This window comes from Rosa chinensis, chromosome 4 (assembly GCF_002994745.2).
Source record: "Rosa chinensis cultivar Old Blush chromosome 4, RchiOBHm-V2, whole genome shotgun sequence".
NCBI classification, from domain to species: Eukaryota; Viridiplantae; Streptophyta; class Magnoliopsida; order Rosales; family Rosaceae; genus Rosa; species Rosa chinensis.
In genome coordinates this window covers 55,224,425-55,249,330 of record NC_037091.1, presented here as the reverse complement: position 1 = coordinate 55,249,330, position 24,906 = coordinate 55,224,425, and the positions used below count along the sequence as shown (strand labels likewise).

Sequence of the window (24,906 nt, the reverse complement as noted above, 5' to 3'; positions counted from 1 at the left end):
AATACCTTGACAGTTCCAAATCAATATATTCATATTGGAAGCGAAACAAGGTGGACGAACCACCCGTTGAAGCCGGCCGACGGCACCACAGAAAACTGGAAAACGCTAGGGCTAAACCTAGGCTCCGAAGTTTTCGCTCCGGTTTTTTATGGAAAATGAATCTTGATGATGGGTCAGTTTCTTTTTTTTTTTTTTTTTTTTTTTTTTTTTCAAATTGAAGACATTTTAGTTATTCATTTCTATGAAATACATGGACGGTTCATTATAGTAGTAGTAAGTGTCGTTAGAACTATCCATTTATTTGATTCAATTAGATAACTAAACGATTTCCGATTCAATTGATTTTTTACAGAGATGATGTTTAAAGGATAATTTAAAATATAGACCGTTGGATTATAAATTTATTAAGTAAAAATATGTTAATCAACAACGGGGGTGAATATGCTCATTCACCCTAGGGGTGAACCTAAGAATTGTTCGAATTGGCTTATTAAAAAAAAAAAAAGGATGAATTGGAATCGATCTAATGTTTGAACGATTTTATTCATAACAGATGATCAAATCTAGAAGCAAAGCAATACAGTTCAAGATTCTCACTATGACTACAGCCCTAACACTGCATCTCTGTTCTTTGTTTCAACCTGCCAATAACCACATAAGAATAGTCAGTGCAAGAGCAACTTGTTTGTGTTTGATGTAAAACCAAAGCAGGATGTTTTCGAAAGTAAGACCAGAAGGTGAAAACACAAAGGAGTAAGGACAGTTAAAATCTAACCGTGCCAGAGCATACAGTTTTCAATGAAATACACATAATAACTAATAAGAACCAAGAAATCTTACGGCTTGGACGCTGCACCAGTAGTTGGACTTGGACCACGCAATGCATCGTAGTGTCCATAGCCATGATAAAGTACACGGATAGGGTTATCCTTACCATACTCTTTACCATATTCAGCTATGATTCTGAGACTCCTAGAATTCTTGTCCCGCATATAAACTGTAATCGGTATCCTAGAAGTAGAAAATTGCATCACCATTTTAAAATAATATGAGCCTTTGTATATCAGAAACTTTCTTAGCTTGTACAAATTGTTATCTGATGAGCAACTTCACAAGATTTTGTAAAATGTTTTAGGACTTGCAATAGACAGGGCAACTTAATTTGTTTTTAATTTTTGCTATTTGACAATTGTCGACATGGATATTTTGAGATAGTTAGCTGGTGACTCGGTTGCCATAATTGAATTCCCCAAGAAGCAAAAGAAGTTGTTAAGAGTGAACTTACTGCAGGACATGCGAGGACATAAGCAACTCAGGCTCGCCTCCCCAAATGTGGGGTTGCCGCATCTGTACAACGTATCTCTCAAAATCATCTTCAAGAAACCTATAAGTGAAACGAAATACCAAAAAAAAAAAAAAAGATGGAAAATTAGTATCGAAGCTGGCTTATTTCTGATTATCAGTTGAGGAAGAAGCTCATCATTTGCTTGGAGAATGATATATTTAGGAGAAGTACAAGAAGTGATTGATTGTAGTACTATATATTAAGGCATAGGTCCGTAGATTAAGCAGTCGCTTAGTTGCCTTTTCTAGCAAGTAACTGGCAAAATCATAAGTTCATAACTAATCCAGAGATCTCAAGAATCTTTACCATTCAGTGTCAGCCCTCCTCTTAATGAATTCATCTGCTACCTGTCCAAATCATACAACAGCTTCAATTCTGTTGGGAGTGCTTTGACAAATGAAAGGAAACAACTGATACAAATTCCGAGCACGGAAAATAATTAAGAAGCTCTATGTCTGGAAACACAAGCATACAGGATAAGTTGTAACAAAGAATGGGGACAAATTTCAATCCAAAAGCTAGCAATTTTCTCTCTTTTCAAATTTTTGCAAGTAGCTCAACCATCTTTTGTTCACGGGATTCAATCATTGAACCAAGCTATGCTTGGTAAGTTGGTAGCGGGTATAAGTCAAATTCTTGTTGATGTACTTGATGCAATTAATCCGTAGATAACAAGCTCGATATCAATTTATAAGAAGTTAGAAGTTGAAACATGGGGATATAAAATTGAGTTCATCTTGTACCTTCTCTCTAAGCTCATCTGCAAGTTCTTTCTGATGGCTGTCACTTGGAGATGGCTTCCCTGCTCTTAGACAAGCTCCATGAACCACAGAACGAAACAAACACCTTCCATCTCCGCGTATGCCTGTACAAAATAACCATAAAGTCATTCGATTGATCAATATATGCTTGCAGCTCCAACAGAAATATATTCCGTTCAAGAAACAAATTCTACCATCAATATATTCATGTTGATTATGAAAATAATTGAGCAAATTACTTTGAAGATATAAATCTAGAATCAAAATAAAATACACACTACTCAAAGATCAGATTTCATAATAAAAAAGTCTTTAACACACCATTTGCTTAGTCATCATATCGATCAGAAACCGAGATTAGGAATTAAAAGAAGAATAGGGAGAGAGATTACTAAACCATAGAAATGAACCAATAAGTTTCAGGTGCAGCCCAAAAATAGCATCCAAAGAAAATTATGCAAAGAAAAAAGAAGACACAATAACAACTACAATATGCCGGGAAGAACTTCTGGAAACAGTATATATCTACTCGTACTCTACATTTGAAGTGTGTTGAATCAAGAGCAGACAGTAAGCGTCTTTATTATGAACGCTTTCACGCATCATTCCATTCCAAGCGATTCAAGAACGGGTGCCTCATACTGGTGTTTCGATTCAAAAAACTTCTCAATTTGTGAGTTACACGTTGAGAATCAAAAGTTCAAAACAACCATTTTCGAAGAGGCTTATAAAAAAATTGAATTAATCAGGCATTATGAACGGCATGTCTTACAACATCAAAATCAAACCTTGGTGATTATCCATAATAACCAATGCACAAGACTCCTTAAGGGAAACAACAAATCGATGGAAAACTTGATAGAAGCAATGAAAACGACAAAATGGCAAGGAATAAAGCGGGAAAAAGATAAGCCAAAAGCCAGATTGGGTAGAGTGCTTCTGTGCAAGAAACGAATCTCTCATACATAACATCAACAAATATATGAAGAAAAGTGAGCATTACACAACATGATTTTTGTTACCAAACATAGTTTCCGGATTTGGCATTGCTTGAATTCAAAATAGAAGTTGTCATAAAAAAATGCTAATTTATGAGAACGAATAATTGATGCCATGCCTTCTTTGCTTCTTGGTAATTTTGATTTTGATATGCAACTGATTGCGAACCGTCGAATAAGCCCACAAGTGATGTGAGAACAATTCCTCCAAAGTGCACGACTTTTGGTCTTCAAGTGCGATGCCAAATTAGCCAGCATCAAAATTATAGAATCGAATTCGATGCTCTAATTTGCTTTCTTAGGTTTCAAGTTTCACCCACCAACGGCTAGGATCGGTTTTCTTTTGGACGAGCAACACGTGTCAGTCACTAAGAGAGCTCTCCCGCTCAAATCAATACGACCCACCCATTTTCAACTGACACCGCCCGAAATAGGAAAATAAGCTCTCCCTCTCAAATCAATACGACCCACCAATTTTTTCTTCCTATTATCAGGTGCTTCAAATTTAGACACTGCTAGGAATTCCTCTCTCAAATAAATATAAAAGAAAATCATTATACCGTTTTCATGATTAAAATTTATGGATTCCCGGGCTTCGCTTGCGTCCCAGGTTTGCACATCCCATCTTCAACTCTGCTTGAGCATTTTGTCAATATATCATGTCATATGGACAGAGAGTTTTATCACTTTATGTGAATATGTGAATTTGGCAAGATAATATTGTGCACTACGTAGTACAAGTGTGTGTTCTATATGAATATTGACAATTATTTTTTGCTTTATTTATATCACATGATTTCAAATTTTATAATTTATCAGGAATCAACAACCCAAATCAAAATGATGAGTAGGAAACGCCCATTGCACACTTGTGCGGTTTCCATTTTAGTGATAGCTGACAAAGCCTGCACCAAAGTCCAAGGTATACATGGCCCTTTAGGCGTAATGGCAAAGGTGGCAGCAAAATTTGCAACATTTGCCAGCCCCATTATTATCTTCATGCAATATCAGTGGATCATAATGGCAGTCCTATCATTTATTGATGGTCGAATACTAGCTGTTGAAAACATGATAGAGAGATTTTACCCTCCATCAAGCATCGTGTTTAACAAGATTGATGACTTTGTCCAAGTCGCAGAAACCCTCCCCGAAAAATTAGATGAAGCAATGAATAAACTCCCCTCTTCTATCCACCAAGGTTCGGTTTTAGATTGGGGATTGGTTCGTGCCATTATGATGCTAAATTTTGTTAGTGGTACGCTGACTTGCTGGAGAATGTCAAAAGGTGCGAGGGAGAAGGAGATTGTAGTTGATACCAGCTGCAATGATAATAATAATCATCATCACAATACTAATGAAGAAGCTGCAGCTAAAGCTAATGGAGCTGCAGAGCAGCTTCTAGATTCCTCAAAGCATGATGCTAATAATAATATGAAGAGTAATCCTAGTACTCCACCTCTTGGTGCTATTATGAAGGGTAGTTACAAGGAAGCCCTAACCAAGGGTAAAAAAGAAGGGACTGAAAGTAAAAAAGAAGGAAACAAGTATAAAACGAACGGCATACACAGTAAAACAGAAGAGAAGTACTACAACAAGGAAGAAGTGAAATCTGCTGCTGCTGATGTTAAGAATGGAGGCAATCGTCAGGGTGATATCCTAGACTTGTTTGACACGGCATGGCTAATGAACCGGAGGAGAAGTTTCGAAGGAAAAGCGCCACGGTCGCTATCATTTCACGGGGGTTATTAACTAACAAAACTAGAAAAGAATAACAGCTTTCTATGAAGCTTTTCAAGAATAGCAACTTCAGTCATGTAAGACGCAATGCATCTCGAAGTTCTTGAAAAGTTGTATAGATTATGCTTGAAAAGAAAAGATATTTTGCTGGTTTTGTTAGGAAGTTTCCATACACAAATGTACACATCATCATATGTTTTAGAATATGTAAATTATGTAGGTGAAAAATGGCACTATGGTTTAGCTGTCCAAATGTATAAATTTTTAAACCTTTGGAAGTGAGTGCATGGGATACCATGTTATGGTATAGAAATTTGCATGATTTTGGTTGGATAACTGTATGATAACTATACATTGAGAAATTCAATGGTTGGAATTGTTAATTATTTCCTCGTATACAAGATCAAACTAAATTCCAGAAGTCGGAGAAGAATATAGTATGTGATTGATTCTCAATAAGCGCTGAGCCGAGTATCTATCATTTTGCTTGTGAACCTCTTATGCATGTACAAATCAGTCAGGTTAATTTGTGTTTTCCATGTCAGGTCTACTTATATGTATGTGTAGACCATATTTGAAATCTGAATCAAACTAAGCTACTATCTATAGAAGAGAAGCATCATTTGCAGGGTTCAATTCAAGAATGTGAGAAAAGTAGCGCTGTAAATCTGGGGAATCATAATAAAATGTGGGTTAATTCTTAAATTAGAATTTTATTTAAGAAATAATAAATTTTCTTTCAGACTCAAACATGGATACGTGTGGACAGTGTGGTCAGTTTAGGGTTTCAGTTCTCTTGCTCTTACCCAAGACTGGTCCTCGGGTCTCACGTACTTTTCCTTCCTCTCTCTTTCTGTTTCTTTCTGCTAATGTTTATTTGGAGACTACTTGTGGTGGAGAAGTGAATGGAGAGACAGGATGAGAGAACAAAGAAAGATCGAGAACCAGAGGGAGGTGGAGAAGTGAATTGGTCCATTCAAAATGGACGGTCAAGATCAGCACATGAGGGCATGCATATGAGGATCGATCTCTCTCTCTCTCTCTCTCATGCATATGAGGATCGATCTCTCTCTCTCTCTCTCTCATGCATATGAGGATCGATCTCTCTCTCTCTCTCTCTCTCTCTCTCTCTCTCTCATTAAACGGAGCTTTTTGCCTTTTTCCATCTACTCTTATTCGCTCTGCTTCGCCCTCGATCCAAATTGCTTTGTGTCACCGACTAGCGTCGTTGAGGTTGGTGGTAGTGAACTACTCGCTTGGTCGTCATTTGCTAAGGAGCGCTCTGATACCAAATGATACAGGTATGGCCAGAAAATCTGGAGTCCGCCAAAAAATTTGAGAAAAAACTCTCATTTTTAAAAAAGGAAACTAAGAACCCAAAAATAAAAAGAAAGATTAAAGTTTGTTTAGTCCCTATACTATGACACTGTCATCGTTTCAGTCCCTGACATTTTCAATTAATCTAAAAAGTCCCTAACGTCACAATTTTCATCTAATCGGTACAGTCCGTCCAATTGCTCCGTTTGTAAGCTTATGTGGCAGCAAAATGTTGGCCAACTCAGCTCCACGTAAGCCTTTCCAATAGCTAAATGTCCATAATTTCCATGCCCTCTATTGCGGGTGTTTAAGCCGAACCCATAACCTAATCCTAAAACCAACCCTAAAATTCAAATTCCAGTTCCTTGCTCTCCAACCCCGTCCCAACCCTATAATCCAAAAGCCCAAATACGATCCCATCGAAATTCAAAAATCCAAAGCCAGATCCAGTCATGGCCTCCAGACCGCCGCTGGGAATCGACTGAAGATCACATGCCTACTCATCCTTTTTGTTGCTGCGCGCTGCCGCCGTGTCGGGTTCGGGTTCGTGTCTGGAAGTCTCCATCGATCTCAACTCCTTCAAGCTCAACCTCCGGCTTCTCGACGCCGACAGCTTCGTATTGCTGAGACGAAGAAAATGGATGCAAGGAAAGGTCAGATCGGGTCTGGAAATACGGTGATGTTTTGCTTCCCGATTTGCAGCTTGAAGCTGGGTTTAGGATGGAGACGAGTCTGAGATTCAATCTGGTGGAGGAAGGATTGTGTTGAATTGAGACCGAAAACCCCAAACCTGGCCAACTCAGCTGATTTGGACTGAGTCCGGCCCGATTCCGAACGATTCTCACCTATTCTTTGTGTTTTTTGACAGGTTCAGCCATGAAAGGTGGGAAATCCAGAGCCGCGACGTCAAAACGGTTGGAAACAAAGTGAGTTTCTGCTTTATTTTCGTATGTTTTGTGTGAATTTGGCTGGAAATGGAGCGATTAGATCTGGATCGAGTTAATTTTGTTTGTTTGTGCGGGTAGTTTGGATTTTGATTTTTTTTTTTTGGGTGAATTTCAGCTGTTGTTCTTCATGCTTCGATATAGATTCTCATGTATAGATATGCTTTTCTTTTATTTAATTTCATTGTATGCAACACTAGATCTGCAACAAATCGTTTTTGTTCTAAAAAATCTGTTATCTATTGAGCAGCTATGGTGAAGAAGCTTATTTCCAATCCAGAGAGATTTTACTCTTTGGAGCTTCTGTTGTGGATGCGACGTTGTTTTTGATCCGGAGGTTATGTTTCCGGTGACTAAAGGAGGCTGGAGCTCATGGAAATCAGTTATTCGGTGTGCGTAATTATAAATTTATGAATGGGAAGATAACGAGGAGTTTTAGGTTTGAATTGGGTTGAATAAGTGTTGCAGAGTGGGGGTGCTTCTCATCAAAATTTTGGGTTTCATGATGTGGTGTAGGATCAAGGTTACGGCAGCGCCTTTGAAGAACACAATATTGGGAGTTTGAATGGGGGAAATGGATGGGGTTTTTGGAGTGAAAAATTCACTCACTTTGGAGTTATTTTTTGGTGAAGAATAGGGGAAAATGCATGGGGGGTATATTGGACAATTTATAGATTACGTGGCATGCAAAATGCTGAGGTGGTGTGGCTTCGAGTGCCACATCATCAAGTTAACGGCATGAATTGACAGAATGTTAACGGGGTGTACTAATTGGATGAAAATTGTGACGTTAGAGACTTTTTAGATTAATTGAGAATGTCAGGGACTGAAACACAAAAAGGGTCATAGTACAGGGACTAAACATAATTTAATCCTAAAAAGAATGTAAAACTAGCTAGCCTAAAAATATTAAATGCATAATCAGATAATTAAAACGGTGTTTAAGGATATCTCTATTTGTGTTTGGCCCAAACTCTAGGTTACTTGACCTAATGGTAATAGGGTTTAATTAGAAGAATCTAGAGATTATCTTTCCTTGTATGCTTCTAACTCTATTCATTGTAATCCTCTATATAAAGAGGCCCCTATTATCAATGAGAATACACAGCGATTATCTCTCAATTTCTGATTTCCTACAACACGTTATCAGCACGAGCCCTAACCCTGAAACCCTAAATTCGTAACCTTCAAATCTCAGAAACCACCGCCGCCTACCTTGAAGCTGTCAATCCCAGGAACCCAGAACCGGCGGCACCACCCCCAAAACCGGCCGAAATCAACCTGAATCGGCCATCGGAAGTGTTCAAACCGGCCTCCCAAGAGAATCTGTCAATCTTCTGCCTGATTTCGCATCCTTCCCATCCACCAATCAGAGCTACCTCTTGTCACAAGCTGCAGCGCCACCCCAGGATCCGGGAACCGGTGACAATTTTCTGGAACCGGCCGTCAAGGCCCCTGACCGACTAGCAGAAGCACCGACGTTCTCATTTCGGTCTGCATCTCCAGAAACTCAATTCAGAAGCAGAAGAAGCCCAGCCCAAAGATCAAGCCTAGGCCCAGTAGTAGGAAGAAGCCCAGAGGCCCAGTAGCAGGTAGAAGCCCAGCAGCCTAGTCAACGCAGCCCTCTGACGTCAGCATCCAGTCAGCTGCCTACGTCAGCGTCAGAGTGCCACATCAGCAACCAGACGCCACGTCAGCACCTCCGGTCAACGGTCAGTCAACGCTGGTCAATACTTTTTCGGCGACTTTCCGGTGACTTTTCCGGTCAATATTTCCGGCAATTTTTCAAGGTAAACTTTTCTAAAAGTTACCGTTTTTGAAGTTTTTCAATTTCTTCTTCTTTTCTCGGGGACTTCCATCATCCCTTCTCCTACCCCCCTTTCTTCTTCATAGGGGAGACCAATAGCCGAACTGTGGGGTTTTGTGCTCACTCCAAGTTTGGAGCTTGTAGAGTCCTCCAAACTTAGAGTTTGTTGAGAAGAAAACGATCGACCACATACATCATTGTTTCGATCTAATCCAAAACCCCTATTGGAATCAGATTTTCTTGGAAGCGACTACGCTCAGAAATTTAATAGTTTTTCGTGGTAGCCTTTTTCGCTCCGAAACTAACCCTAATCTTGTGTTGTTTTTCAAGATGAGTAACCTGAACAAGTTGAACTTTGTTCCACTAGAGACAACTGGCGCAGGATACCATAGGTGGGTCCGAGATGTGTGCCAACATCTTAAGGCTGATGGACTTCTGGGAGCCATCCAAGAGCCTAGTCAGAACGTGCTCTCCATTGAGCAAGCTACTGCTTTTGAAGCAAAACAAGCTAAAGCCATAATTCTCATGACAAGGCAAATGAATGACGCGCTCCAAAATGAATACCTCAATGAGGAAGACCCAAGAAAGCTATGGGTAGAACTTGAGCAGCGATTTGGCAACGTTCGTGACTCCTTGCTTCCTGATTTAGAAGTGCGATGGCATAGCCTCCACTTTTGTGATTTCAAGTCTGTGCTTGATTATAACTCGGAAGCTCTTCGTATCAAGTCTCTGATGGAGTTTTGTGGCCATGCCATAACTGATACGATGTTGATCGAGAATACTCTCTCTACCTTCCTCGTCACTGCACTGATGATTTCAAAGAATTATCGGATTGATGTAAATGCAGGACGTATCACAAGGTTTCATGAGCTCATTGGCGCCATAAACGTAGCTGAAAAGCACGACAATATTCTTGTGAAGAACTATAATGCTAGACCCGTGGGAACTAAGTCTATTCCGGAGTCTAACTATAGTCGCGCCCCCAATAGAGGACACAAGGAGCGAAACCCTAAGAGTATGGACAATTCTGGACATTCTGGTCCATATGTTCGCCCTAAAGAGGAAGAAAATCGCCAAGAGAGGCGTGCACGGAACCGTGGAGGTCAACGTGTGAAGAGAGAGAGAGGCGGAGCCTCCGACCATGGTTGTAACGCCACTAAGAGCATAGGTCGTCCAAATCGCGCCCCAATGGCGCCTCGATCAAGGGAGCCTGACCATAATGATGTTTGTTTTCGATGTGGATCAACTGAACATTGTGCCAAAGCATGTACAGCACCCCAGAATGTTGCAAACACATACAAGACGTATCGTGAAGCAAGGGAAGAAAATTACATGGAACAAGAAGATCAAGATGGCAAGCTCGATCTAAGGGTGGAAGACTACAAGGATCAAGACCCAGAAACTGGCGATTTTGATTAAGTCTTTTTATTTTCCAAAAGATGTAGGCGATTGCTAGATTACTTTTGTAGTAGATGCCAATGATATTAGTCTTTCTTCAAAGTAGGTGTACTCAATGTAAGTGTGACGTCTAGGAAGGTTTTGAGATAAGTAGTACTTAAGCGAGCTTTGCTCCACCGACATCTCTTTACTCACCTGATCACATTTACATTGGAAATACCGAAAGGAGTTAGACGACTACCATTGTTTTGCATTAACTAGTTTATTGGATTAGATTTTCTTTGATCAAAGAAACAATGATGTACTCCGTTGGCTTATGAATACAATTTCGAGTTCTTTTCATTTATGACTCAGTTTTGATTCTGAGCATATTACTTTGTGACTACGATGGCTGGGCCATCAAAATTAATTCAAGGACATGGAATAACTCAAGTTCCACTTGCCAAATGGCACCTTAATTACTGTCACAGAAACTCTCTACGCTCATAGGGCAAATTGCCCTATGAATTGCCAATGGATTCCATGCGAAAATGCATGTAGAGAACGGAGATGAGTTCCTTTGCAAATACCTCTAACGATTGCGAACAAAGGCGCATCTTAGAGAAGTTTATGTGTCTCTCTAGTGGACTCTATGTCACTATTCGAGCTATTAAATCCAATAAAGTTATGAGAGAAGATCTCTTGGATTTAGACACATATTGGCTTTGTCACGACAGGATAGGTCATCCTGGTCATGATATGATGATCCGTCTACTAAAGAGTTCACTTGGACATCCATCCTTTTGAGCAAAACGAAGCAAGAATCTGATGACGCCATAAAAGGCGCCAACCATGAGCATAACGCCATGGTTGTGCCTCCTTGTGGCCATGACGCCATACATGCTAATTTCCATGGCTCCAATGCCATGATGGGAGATGTAGTCACACATTTTGCTTCTAATAGCGGTACAGACGCTCAGCCCCAACGAAAATCCTCATTGGTCGCTTCTAAGGCCTCTCGCTCATTTTGCAAAGCCAGTTCATTCGGGAAATTAGGACTGAGACCGTCCTACGCAAAGAATATGAAAATACTCATTCTGTTCTTACATCAAATCCATGGGGATTCTATGGACTGATTCAACCAACTTGCGGACGTTTAAATATCTCATGTTGTTGGTTGACACACAAACACGCTGGTCACATGTCGTGCCATTGTCCACTTCTAATGCTGCTTATGCTACACTCCTAGCACATATCATATGACCACGGGCTCACTCCCCAAATCATCATATTCAGTCAATTGGATTTGACTATGCTGAAGAGTTTACATCGAAGACTTTCGATGGTTATTGCATTAGGACTGATGTTGGACATCATATTCCCATGTACACATCCAATTGGTCTCGCGGAAACGACTACGATGATAGTCTGGACATTGGTAATGCGCACCACTCTCCTTATATCCACTTGAGGTGATGCAATATCGCATACATCTATGCTAATTCGTCTATGACCTACCGCCACTCAATGTACCCCTGCGTTACAGCTAGTGACTGGGTACAAGTATTTTGTACTTATGCACATTTGAGTGAGCCATTTATGTGCCCATTGCGCCGCCACAGCGCACTATGATAGGTCCTTACAGACGAATGGGCAACTCAGTTGGATTTGAGACTCCAATAATCGTCCGCCACTTAATGCCCTTGCAAGGCGATCTCCTTACCGCTAGATTTGCGGATGTCACTTTGATGAAGCAGTCTTCCTGTCTTTTGGGGGAGATAAGAACACAGATGTTTAACAGGAACGACATCAATGGTCGTGGTCTGTCCCTACTATGTCTCATCTTGATCCCTATTAAAGTGACGAGATCACACAAATACGCTGCAAACATGCCTGCAAGGAAAGATGTCCCTACTAGAGGACATAGCGCCACCCTACACAGAGGTAGGCATGGCACCAATGCCAAAGAGAGTGGCACTCTGGCGTTATAGGCCATGGCCTCAGCTAGGATGCGTGGGAGGCCCGTGATTTTGAAGGATACTTTGGCACATTCCAATGATTTGATCATCGACACTCAAAATCCGTCTCATGAGTATCTTCCGGGTTATGGTTATCTTTGGGGGACGCCTCAGCGTTAGAACCTATTCCTGAGAATATAGAGCTCTATGAAACTTACACTAGTGTACATGAGACGTTGGATAAAAACTCCATCATGATTGATGATGTAGTTGCGCATTTCATTGCGCATGAGTTTGTTGAGTCTGATGACATCGAACCATGCTCCGTTGATGAATGAATGCCAACGTAGAGAGATTTGGCCTAAATGGAAAGATGCGATCCAGGTTAAGATATATTCTCTAACGAAGAGGAAGGTTTTCTGAGCCAGTAATGCCAACACCTCCTGACATAAAACCTATTGACTAATGGGTCCTCGTTAGAAAGCGTGATGAGAAAAAGAGATGGCAATCTCGCCTTATGGCGCAAGGCTTCTCACAAAACGCCCTGGAATCGACTACGATGAGACATATTCTCTCGTAATGGATGTCATTGCACTCCACTACCTTGTCAGTTTGGTAGTTTTCGAATAACTGAACATGCAGCTTACAAATGTGGTCACTACTTATCTCTATGGGGATCTAGATACGGAATATACATGAAGGTTCATGGTGAACTTCATTTACCCAAGTCAAGAGGCTCTAGACCACAGAGCGTGTTTACAATAAGATTGAAACGCTCACTAAAGTGACTACTTGATTGGGAAGGAATATGCCCATGCGTTTCTATAACAAGTTTCGGATTCTATCGCGGTTCATGTTGGACATGATCTTCATTAGAAGCCCTTAAAGAGTTAAGGAAAACCGCTGAACACTTGAAATCTGAGTTTGGGATGAAGGATTTTGGGAGAACACGATTATGTCTCGGTTTAGAACTTGAGCATCGTGTCGATAGATGCTTAGGCATTTTGACAAGGTCAAGCCTTCAAGCACCCCCATGATCATCCATAGTCTTGATCATGAAAAGGATCCTCTTCTTTGAAAGGATGATGACGAAGATGTGCTAGAGGCAGAAGTGCTGTTAACGTTAGTGATCCGAGGGATCTCTAGTTAGCTTTAGAGAGAGAGAGAGAGAGAGAGAGAGAGAGTGACACGAGATGTATAGTGGTTCGTCTCCCGCCTTAGCGGGAAACTACGTCCACTTGAATGTTACACTAGTGTGTTGAGCCTTGCGGCCCAAGGGGATTACAAAAGATGTAATGGAGTCATGTTTAAGTGGGAGGAGGCATTCCTTTTATAGGTGAAGGAAGCCATCTCCTTTACATTTTCTTAGATGTGGGATGACTAAAATCACTATTCTAGTCTAGAAAGCATGTTTGTGAAGGCAACTTTGCAAGGCCGGAAAGGTGGCTTCCCGGCGACGGATTTGCGACTTCCGGATACCGTAGCGTAGCTTGAACATAGGGCTACAAGATGCAAGTAGGGTTGGGCCTCACCATGGCTTGTGGGTGTCCCAAAGAGGGTGTTACTTATGCTTGGTGAGATAGCAAACTAGTGTCACTAGTAGAGGTATCTACAAGTGCCTTACTTAGTACAATAGGCGCATTATTGTACTTATCCCAATGCACAAGACTGGACATCTCATATGTTGTGAACTTGTTAGCTAGATATAGCTCTGCGCCAATGCGACGCCATTGGATTGGTGTAAAAGATATCTTTTGATACTTGAGATGTATGATTGATATGGGCTTGTTCTATCCCTACAAAGAGATGATGGATTCGGACCCATAACACACCAGGTACGCAGCCAACACTGGCCTGCCTCCACTATCCCCATCCCAAAACGACATGTGTTTTGGAAGGTTTGCTGATGTTGGGTATCTCTCTGACCCACACAAAGGTCATTCCCAATCCGGTCAAGTGTTCACCATGGGAAAAGACCGTGACATCTTGGAGGTCTATAGAATAGACCCTAGTTACTATATCTTCGAACAATGCAGAGATCATTGCTCTTCACGAAGTGGTTCGTGAATGTATATGGATTGGATCTATAATTACGCAGGTTCGAACAATTGTGGTTTGAAGTCTACCACAGATGAGCCTACGAGCATTTAGGATAATGCTGCTTGTTTTGAACAAATAAGCCAAGGCTACATCAAAAGCGATAACACCACGCATAATCAGCAACAACAGACTCTCCTCGAGATCAAAGTGAACTAGGTTCAATCTGAGGACAGTGAGGCAGACTTGTTTACTAAGTCATTGCCCAAATCCACGATCGAGAAACATATGGCAAGAATTGGCTTGCGGAAATTATCTGAACTCCCATGATCGTAGTCATTAGGGGGAGGCGCAAACATCAGGGGGAGATGTCTACACAAGGGCGGAGCCACGTGGGGACCCAGTGGGTCCCGTGCCCCACTGAGTTTTATATATTTTTTTTAATTTATGTATATGAAAATCAATATAAGTAACTGAGAGTCTGTTAGTTTCACTACAAGCCAACTTGGCGCAGTGGCAAGGCTGTTGGCTTGCATGAATTGTGCTAAGTCCCAGGTTCGAATCACACTTGTTATCTAGAAATATTAGTTTTCTCAATTTTCCGTTTCTTTTATGAACATTAGCACAATTTTTTCTTATAATTTTAAAGTTTTTCCATAATATAAAAATTGTCTAATAACTAAAAGTAATAAATTTTACTAATAAAATATGTCATTTTAAAAATATTAATCTTACTATAATTTTATCAAATTTATTATTTTTTATTAAAATTTTAGGATATATTTTAAATTCTAATTTTTTTTTTTTCTAAAATTTCTGAGTGCCCTAGTTGATATGAAACTCTGGCTCCGCCACTGTGTCTACATGTTCACCTCGAAACGTGAAGGGTGTGTTGTGCTCTTTTTCCCCTTCGACCGAGGTTATTTTTGTCCCACTGGGTTTTTGTTACTCGGCAAGGTTTTTAACGAGGCAACAAGAGAAGCACCGCGTTTGGACAACACAAGGGGGAATGTTTAAGGATATCTCTATTTTTGTTTGGTCCAAATTCTAAGTTACTTGACCTAGTGGTAATAGGGTTTAATTAGAAGAATCTAGAGATTATCTTTCCTTGTATGCTTCTAACTCTATGCATTGCAATCCTCTATATAAAGAGGCCCTTATTATCAATGAGAATACACAGCGATTATCTCTCAATTTCTGATTTCCTACAACAAACGGTATATTTTGGCCTAAATCTGATGGGGCTCACTAAAGTGAGTTTTGAAGATCTCGTTGTTTCCATTCTGGAAAGGTATCATGCGTCTCAAACGGACATTCTGGCCAAAAATTAATCCTCATCTGATTCACAATTAATACTTGACTTTTTGCATGAGAAACCGGAAAAATCCAAAACCAAATTTTCTTGAATATTTCAGCGGCTAATAACCTCATTGCGCGTGAGTTACCTATTTTCCAACCACTGTTCTTGATTCTACGCCGCTTCTTTGCTTTTATGGTTTTCCAGCTAAACTGGGCCCATTCTCGTCCTACATCAAAAATAATGGCAAGAGTGAGATACAATCAAGAAGGGAACAATTGAAAATAAGCTCTGCTATGACCATGATTTTAAAGGAAGATGATGGAGAGTCTACAAGGCATGGATTTGAAAAAGACCATGAGTTTAGAGGAATCTGATCAAGGGTTGAAAAAGCCTGGGTTTGGGTTTGAAGAAGACAAAGGAGCAGTACTTGGTTGTGAAATGAGAAGAATTGAAAAAATAAAGTAAAAGTATAATGGAGAAAAATTGATATGAGCCGTTAGATGCCTCCTATACATGTGTTATCCTGTTGTTTAAAATGTATATATTGCACCAAAATGGCAAAACTGTTGGTTCATAATTAAACAAGTTAGTTCGGTAGACCTTAACTACATCAGTGTGCTATCTATCTAATTAAACTCTTGATCGGTTCCAGCCAAATGAGTTGCTAGAATTTAAGAGCTTGCCTTAATTGAGTACCTAACTCCTGCCCAACCTGATAGTAACATGCACATATTTGCTCACCTTAGGGACAGTTTTAAGAGACTGTGAGGGACAGATGCATCTCAACCACATGTATTAAATATAAAAGCATAAATTATAACACTTTAGGACTGTGCATTTATTTTCAGCCGTCAGATTCACTTGTCCCTCACAGTTCCTTAGGTGAGCAAGCCTTATAACATGCACATGCAGTTCCTTTTTTTCTGTTCTTTTTTCTTTCTTCTCCTCTTTTTGGAAGAATGTAAGATGCATTTCTTACCTTTTGAATAACGAGTCGCACTTGGCCAAAATATTTATAAAAAAAATTTGAAAAATAAACGAGTCACAATTAATTTGGCAAGAATATACTAACTTTTGTGTCCTACTACCGCTAAAATTATATCCAACGACTCATCTTTTTTAATCAGAGATAATTTAGTTGGTTGATTGCCAATGATAGTCATTATTGACCTTCCGATCTTTTTACTATATGTTAATTAATTGGTGGATCATTAGTTGTCTCTGTGAATTTCAACTTCTCTTTCAGTCTAGTCGGAAAAAAAAAAAAAAAAAAAAAAAAAAAAACTTCTCTTTCAGTCATTATTCCCATACTCAAGGATATAGCCACAACCTATGATGATTAGGTTCTCAACCTTCTTCTTTCTTCTAAAAACAAAAAATTAAAAAATTAAATAAAGAAGAAGATATCATCCTTTATATTTTGCAGAAAAAGTTTGGCATACACAATCATTCAAATTGGAGATCCTTTATATTAGCCAACTTGGTAACCTGTTCACAGTTTCAGTGATTCATGTGCGTCTTTCATGAGTCTGCAAGCTAGTTAGAGAAAAGATAAACATGGATCTCTTGAGTTGTATGATATGCCTTTGTTTTGCCTGGACCACCATCCAAGCCTTGTATTTCTTTGCAAGAAGAAGCAAAGAAATTCCAAGAACTAGGCTTCCTCCAGGACCAAAGCCATTTCCATTGATTGGGAATCTGTTTGAGCTTGGAGACAAACCACATGTCTCTCTTACCAAGCTTTCCCAACGCTATGGCGCCATTATTAGTTTGCAACTAGGCCAATTAACCACTGTTGTAGTTTCTTCGCCAACTCTTGCCAAAGAAATCCTCCGAATTCATGACCAAGTCTTCTGCAACCGAACCCTCCCAGATGCAATCCAAGCCTGCAAGCACGCCGACTTCAGTTTGGCTTGGCTTCCTGTATCAGCAAGATGGAGGAATCTTCGCACAATATTCAACTTGCAATTGTTAGGCCCCAGAGTTCTTGATGCCAACCACGCCAACCGGCGTATAAAGGTGCAAAAACTCATGGATGATGTCAATGAAAGCATGAGGGCCGGTGAGGCAGTAGATGTCGGAAGGGCTGCTTTTACAACAGCACTCAATTTGTTATCGCAGACTGTCTTCTCTGTGGATTTAGCTGATCCGAGTTGCCAGACAGCTAGGGAGTTCAAGGAGACTTTTTGGGGTATAATGGAAGAGGTAGGGAAACCAAACTTGGTGGACTATTTTCCTTTGCTAAGGAAGCTTGACCCACAAGGCATAAACAGGCGCGCAACGAACTACTTCCGGAAGACGATACTCATCTTTGATCGAATTATCCATCAAAGGTTGGAATCAAGAAAAGGGGGCAATTATATCACAACTAATGATATGTTGGATACACTTTTAAACATCAGTGAAGTGAAAAGAGAGGATATGGATATTCCGGATACCCAACATTTGTTTGTGGTTAGTCACTCTTACTCTTTTTGTTTTTCTTTTTAATTGCTCCAATAATTTTATCGATCACTAAATTCTACTACAAATTAAAGCAATATGTGGGTACAAATTAATACCAGGTTCTTAGTTGTTAAAAATAGAAAGGTGAATTTTAAGTTAGGTAGATTGATAAATGAATACTAATAGAGAGCAGTTCATTAGTGAGTGGAGCATACTTCTACTTCCAAGTTTATGATCACAATATTGGGTTGTGATGCATTGATTTAATAATTACAATTAATATATATCGACTATACATATAGGACCTGTTTGTTGCTGGCACAGAGACAACTTCAGCCACAGTGGAATGGGCAATGGCTGAGCTATTATGCAACCCAGAAGTCCTCTCCAAAGCTCAAGCGGAACTCAATCAAGTGATTGGAAAAGGGAAGCTAGTTGAGGAATCAGATATTGTTCGACTCCCTTACTTACAAGCAATAATCAAAGAAACATTTCGGCTTCACCCAGTATTTCCATTTCTACTCCCCCGAAAAGCAGGAGCTAACATAGAAATTGACGGGTATGTAATCTCAAAGGATGCACAAGTTCTAATCAATGTTTGGGCCATAGGCAGAGACCCCCTTACTTGGGAAAACCCAAACTTGTTTAAGCCGGAGAGGTTCTTGGGATTAGACAACCAAATTGATGTTACGGGAAAAAACTTTGAGCTTATTCCATTTGGTGGTGGGAGAAGAATATGTCCTGGACTGCCACTGGCAATAAGAATGTTACACTTGATGTTGGGTTCACTACTTAACAACTTTGACTGGAAGCTTGAAAATGGAGTCTTCCCCGATACTATGAACATGGAAGAGAAGTATGGCCTCACCTTACAAAAGGCTCAGCCTCTCAGAGCTGTTCCCAAGAAGTCATAGAAGAGCAGCACCTATTTATTGGATACTAAAATTCAAAGGTCGTGAGTTTTAAGTCATGCTGGTAAGAGTGGTAGAATAATGATGTTTAATTGCAATGTAAATTCAATCCCAACCCACAATAAGAGGGACTGGTGTAAAGAGGCGTGTATCTTCATAAGAATTGAAATACAGATGAACAGAGAAATTGTATTCATCAAAACTTCAAAATTGAATCACACTATAGAGGCCATGAAAGGCACCGGAGCTTTTGATATATTTGTTACAGAAGGAATCAAGAAGAGACTCGAAAAAAAAAGCTAAAAAGAAGAGGAACAAAGTGTAATCCTATACGTCTCTGCAAGCAAGCCACACAAAACAAACTTCTAACCGATTTTCCAGAGTCATAAATATAAAAAAAATTAAAAAAAGTTTATTTTTCAGATTTGTGACACATGGCAATGCATTCTAATGAGAAAGCTTCATAATGAAGAAATATTGACTGTTGACTAACTGTGCCTTGACTTTCTTAAAAGCCTTCAGAACCTCCTCCTCAATAAATAAGGCTTGTACGTGCCTCACAACAAAACACGTTTATCAACTTGAAGTTTGGCATCACATGTTCTCCATTATGAACATGCTAGTCATGACATCAGAAATGATCCAAAATCGTGTGAACTGTATCACCCGCAACCTAAAGTCCCTCTCAAATTTAAATGCCAGAACTTTCAAAATTGAAAAGGTTTTTCATATAAGGGAGCTCTACTAGGAGCATTTGTGTTTCAGAGTTGTAACGAACGCAACCTAAGATATGGATTTCGTATTCGCCATAATCTTATGTCTTGCCTTTGCCTGGATCTCCATCCAAGCATTCCATTCTTTTGCAGGAAGGAAAGCCATACCCGGAAAGCTTCTTCCACCGGGACCAAAGCCATTTCCACTGATTGGGAATCTGTTTGAGCTTGGAGACAAACCCCATGTCTCCCTCACTAAGCTATCTCAACGCTACGGCCCCATAATCAGTTTGCAACTAGGGCAGGTGACCACAGTTGTAGTTTCCTCGTCAACTCTGGCCAAACAAATCCTCCGAACTCATGACCAAGTCTTCTGCAACCGAACCGTCCCAGATTGTGTCCACGCCTGCAATCACAGCTACTACAGCTTGCCATTTCTACCCGTATCACCAAAATGGAGAAATCTTCGAAAAATATGCAACTCCCATTTGTTTTCCGCAAAAATTCTGGACGCTAACAAAGCCAACCGGCGTGTGAAAGTGCAACACCTCATAGATGATGTTTATGAAAGCATGAGGGCGGGTAGGGCAGTGGAGATCGGAAAGGCTGCCTTCGCAACCACTCTGAATCTGCTGTCCCGGACTATCTTTTCGGTCGATTTAGCTGACCCGAGTAGCGAGACGGCTAGGAAGTTCAAGGAGAATGTTCGAGGTACAATGGAAGATGTAGGGAAACCAAATATGGTGGACTTTTTCCCTTTGCTTAGGAAGCTTGACCCCCAAGGCATAAGGCGACGCGTGACTAAATTGAACATCAGTAAAGGTTGGAATCAAGAAAAGGGTACCAGTATGTCACAAGTAATGATATGTTGGATATCCTTATAAACATCAGTAAAGAGAGAAATGAAGATATGGACGAGGCACAAATTGAACATCTCATTCTGGTTAGTAATTTTATCATACGCACTTCATAATCTAATTAGTTAATTGCTTCAGGAGTACGTGCTAGTTATTGGACGTTATATTTTCCTAAAGGGTGCAGCTATTGCCACCCTATTAGACTCTTTGTTCATCCTACATACTTTTTTCACCCTAATTATTTATAGATATATATATATATATATATATTATATATATATATATATATATTAGAATTATAATTTGCTTAGTTTACCTACTTATTCTTCCCAAATTAGCCTCAAGTGTAAAATTTCATTACAACTCACAAAAAAAAAATGCCATTTCATTTGTTCGGTAAGACTTTGCTAAAACTTAATGAGATGTTCGGTAGTACTTTACCAAATGATCGTTTAGGGTTTGGTAAAGATTTACCAAATGAATCTATAACAAAAAAATCATTTGAAGTTTTTGGTAATACCCACCGAATAATATAAAAATATTTAGTAGACTTCTACTGAATAGTGTCAGAATGTTCGGTTGAGTATTACAGAACAAAGTGCAAGCTAGGATTCAAGAATCACAAACAATAAAATTTGATGATGGATGCTAAATTAAGGTGTTAGGCTTTAACATGAATGATGAGATTGATATTGAAATTAAGTTTGATATGGGCGTAAATGTTTGATATGATATTAGGATGTAAGTAAGATACAATGTAGTTATTAATAAAATACTATCCATAATTGTAATTTTGCATTAGAGTGTATTGGTTTTTTAATAAAAGAAGCAAATGTAGGGTGAACAAAGTAGTTGGTACGGTGACAATAGTCGCACCCTTTCCTAAATAATACGTTAATACGGATATCTTATTGTATATTACATTTGTGTAAATAATTTGTTAATGTAGTACAATTGTTGGTGCATGCTTTATTTATTAAGAATTATTTGCCTACATTTGATACTGATACATTACATACAGGATCTATTTACTGTTGGTACTGAAACAACTTCGGCCACAACAGAGTGGGCAATGGCTGAGCTACTGCGCAACCCAGAAATCATGTCTAAAGCTAAAGTAGAGCTTGGGCAAATGATTGGAAAAGAAAAGCTAGTTGAGGAATTTGACATTGCTCGACTTCCTTACTTGCAAGCAATAATCAAAGAAACTTTTCGATTGCATCCAGTAGCACCATTTCTTATTCCACGAAAAGTTGAATCAGATGTAGAAATCGGAGGGTACATTGTCCCAAAGGGTACACAAGTTCTAGTCAATGCTTGGGCCATAGGCAGAGACCCCGACACTTGGGACAATCTAGACTTGTTTAAGCCGGAAAGATTTATAGGATCAGGCAATGAAATTGATATTATGGGAAGAAACTTTGAGCTTATTCCATTTGGTGGTGGGAGGAGGATATGTCCTAGATTGCCTTTGGCAATGAGAATGTTATACTTGATGTGGGGTTCACTTATTAATTGCTTTGATTGGAAACTTGAAGATGGAGTCGTGCCACAAACTATGAACATGGAAGAGAAGTTTGGCCTCACCTTACAGATAGCTCACCCTCTTAGAGCTCAGCCCAAGAAGTCATAATTGATTTCTACATAATTATTAGCTATTTTGTTAGAGCATTAATTTTTCTACCAAGATTCTAAAGAGCTCTACACCTAAATATAAATAGCAAGAATAAATTATTTATTATTTTTTTTTTAATTTAAAACATTCAGTTTAAATATACTTAATTGCTAATTTCTCCTATATCTAATGCAACCACCCTAACTTGTGCCAAAAAAAAAAAAATACAACCCTAACACTAGACTTGTCAATGAGGCAGGTTTTGATCCAAATCCGAAATGAAATGATCGGATGCCGGAGTAAGGCTACTACTGTATCTGTAACCAAAGATAGTAGTACAAAATCATATCAGAATACCTAAACAATAACCGATGAAAAGTATTTTATGACGTTTTGTGTAACCCTCTTCCGATCCATTAATAATAAATCAATTAGGAATTTAGGAGATAAGCATCTCCCCAATTCTCTGTTGTTTTTTTTTTCTTCCTACTTATTCTTTGGATATTAAATAGAAACCCTTACATCAAGAAACTACAAATGTCTCCATAATAACAAATCTTTAAGAGCTAAATTCATTTTACCTCCTTAAACTTTACACTCAAAATTGTTTGTGGCCCTGAAATTTTAATCTAATCTCATGTGCTCTCCAATTTGATTAATCATAGTCAACTATGATCTAATCTATCATTTTCTTTATGAATTATTGCTTAGGAAGCCCATTCAAATTAGTTTTTGTCCTTGTGTCAGCCAAGAAACACATCTATTAGAGCATCTTTAGCCGACTCTCTATTGTGGCTCCTTCGCTATTTTGGAGAGCATATTTAGCTTTTTATCTATTTTAGCAGCTGCACCAGACTCCTAAATGACTCTCTATTATAACTTTTAGCTATCTCGCTCCTAAATATAGAGAGCGGGATGAGGCTCTCTATAATTTAAAACATTCATTTTAAGTTATTTTATGTAATTTATAAATACATTTAAACTATTTAACATTCATTTAAAAATAATATAAATTCAAAACTAGCTAAAATAAGGAGCATTGATGCAGACGTAATTCTAAAGTGGATAGGTAAAATGACTTTTTAGCTACTTTAGCTAAAATTTGACTCAAAAATTGCTAGCATTGCTAAAAATACTCTTACATTGTCAAGACTGAAATGGACTCACATGAACTCGTCAAATCAACAATATATGAAACAAATTAATGAATTAGTTGATTGATAAAATTGAAAAGTATATGGGCAAAGATGGTCAAATTAGGAGTCCCAGTGCATATACAATTTTAAATGTAAAATTCAAGGATGTAAAATGAATTTATATCTCATAAGATATTTGTATGATCTCACTTTGAAATTAATAGTTCCGCGACGCAAGTGGTGTTTACCAATCTCCATCAAGTTGGTTAGTTAGGGCATGCATTACTTGAATCATGTCTCTAGTCAAACCAAATAGCACCCCAAAAAGAAATGTCTTAAGAAAAGAAAACTAAATGAAAACCAAATGTTCGAGATCAAACAGAAGTGATAATTAAGGTTTACCTTTCAAAACACTATTCAAACCTTCATAGGTAGAAGTACCGGCAGTTTCAGCAATTCGATTAAGATCTGTTTGAAGAAGTGCTCGCCCCGTGTTTGGCAAACTAACCTTACAGATCATATGGAAGGGTATTAGAAATGATAAACAATATAGTCCATTAAAAAGTAATCCAACCGAAAATGAAGCCAGTCTATAAATTAATTCATCACCACCCAATTACCAACATATATGCATTAGGAAAAAGAAAGTAAGGCCAGTGTATCATATAAGGCAGAGTTCTAAAAATCGGCCTAGGCGGCCGCCTAGGCGGCGCCTAGGCGCTAGGCGCAGTATTCCCGTCCCGATTCTCCCCTAGTCGAGAGAGCTAGGCGCTGGGGGTAAAGTCGGCCGCCTAGGCGGCCTAGGCGGGGCTGGGCAGCACTAGGCGGGCTCTGGGCGGTAGGCGCCTAGGCGGGTTTTTTAATTTTTTTTTTCTTAAAATCGATCAATTTTAACTAATTAATTCTCTCAGACTCAATCAGCCTAAGGCCCTAAACTCGAACTCTCGACTCTCGACTCTCGACGAAATCGAAACGCAGCTGCCGAACGCCGCTCCCTCGTCCCTCAGACTCTCAGTCTCTCTCCGAGTCTCCGGCCAGCTCTCTTGCTCTCCAGCTCGCCGGTAAATCGGATTTGTGTGTTTGTGTTTCAGTCGAATTTCAATTTCTAGGGTTTCAATCTCACAATTTTTGGGTTCGATTTCTTTTCAGGCCTTTCTGGGTTAGATTTTGGGTTCGATTTATGGGTTGAAGCCTTCAAGGCTTCTAGCTTAGTGATTCTTCAAGGACGAAGCCTGGTGATTCTTCAAGCGCCATTTCTGGGTTCGATTTCTGGCCTTCTGGGTTCAACACAATCAAGCTCGAATCTTGAAGTTGATTCTTGAATATTGATTCTTGAAGCTCGATTCTTGAAGCTCCATTTGCAATTTTGAATAGCTCGCCAGCCCCGATTCTTGAATCTTCAATTTCTTGGTAAGTTGCTGCCTTGGTTAGTTGCCTTTGGTTCAAAATTCAAATAATGCTTGGTTGAATATTGAATATTGAATATGCTTGAATGTTGAATTCTTGGTTAGTTGCTGAACGCTGTTGGTTTGAATAAGGGTTGGAATGTTGCTTGAAGCTTGATGATTATTTTCATATTTTGTGTTCTGGTTTTGCAATTCTGTGTATTGGAATCCATTGATTCAATCCCTTTTCAATTACCCAGATC

At 39.3% G+C, this 24,906-nt stretch overlaps 3 protein-coding genes and 1 pseudogene across 5 annotated transcripts; 3 read left to right on the top strand and 1 right to left on the bottom strand.

Moving 5' to 3' along the window:
• Positions 1-508: 508 nt before the first annotated feature.
• LOC112200281 (OVARIAN TUMOR DOMAIN-containing deubiquitinating enzyme 4) lies at positions 509-3,381 on the bottom strand. 3 transcript variants are annotated; one of them, XM_040518919.1, is made up of 6 exons: positions 3,224-3,381; positions 2,089-2,210; positions 1,652-1,692; positions 1,286-1,384; positions 841-1,011; positions 509-641 (listed from the first exon to the last, which is right to left on the bottom strand). In XM_040518919.1, the coding sequence occupies exons 1-6, from the start codon at positions 3,360-3,362 to the stop codon at positions 611-613; spliced, it is 603 nt and encodes a 200-aa protein (XP_040374853.1). In that variant the 5' UTR covers positions 3,363-3,381; the 3' UTR covers positions 509-610. The 3 variants fall into 3 exon arrangements, with proteins under 3 accessions (XP_040374853.1, XP_024197079.1, XP_040374854.1); XM_024341311.2 differs by having other exon boundaries at positions 3,129-3,264; XM_040518920.1 differs by lacking the exons at positions 509-641; positions 3,224-3,381 and adding an exon at positions 2,895-3,097 and having other exon boundaries at positions 861-997.
• Positions 3,382-3,580: 199 nt separating this feature from the next.
• Positions 3,581-5,177, top strand: LOC121052991. The gene is made up of 2 exons (XM_040519247.1): positions 3,581-3,714; positions 3,924-5,177. The coding sequence occupies exons 1-2, from the start codon at positions 3,685-3,687 to the stop codon at positions 4,851-4,853; spliced, it is 960 nt and encodes a 319-aa protein (XP_040375181.1). The 5' UTR covers positions 3,581-3,684; the 3' UTR covers positions 4,854-5,177.
• Positions 5,178-17,004: 11,827 nt separating this feature from the next.
• Positions 17,005-19,153, top strand: LOC112196551 (geraniol 8-hydroxylase). The gene is made up of 2 exons (XM_024336913.2): positions 17,005-18,035; positions 18,329-19,153. The coding sequence occupies exons 1-2, from the start codon at positions 17,139-17,141 to the stop codon at positions 18,938-18,940; spliced, it is 1,509 nt and encodes a 502-aa protein (XP_024192681.1). The 5' UTR covers positions 17,005-17,138; the 3' UTR covers positions 18,941-19,153.
• Positions 19,154-19,664: 511 nt separating this feature from the next.
• LOC112196552 lies at positions 19,665-22,155 on the top strand (annotated as a pseudogene).
• The last annotated feature ends 2,751 nt before the right edge of the window (positions 22,156-24,906 follow it).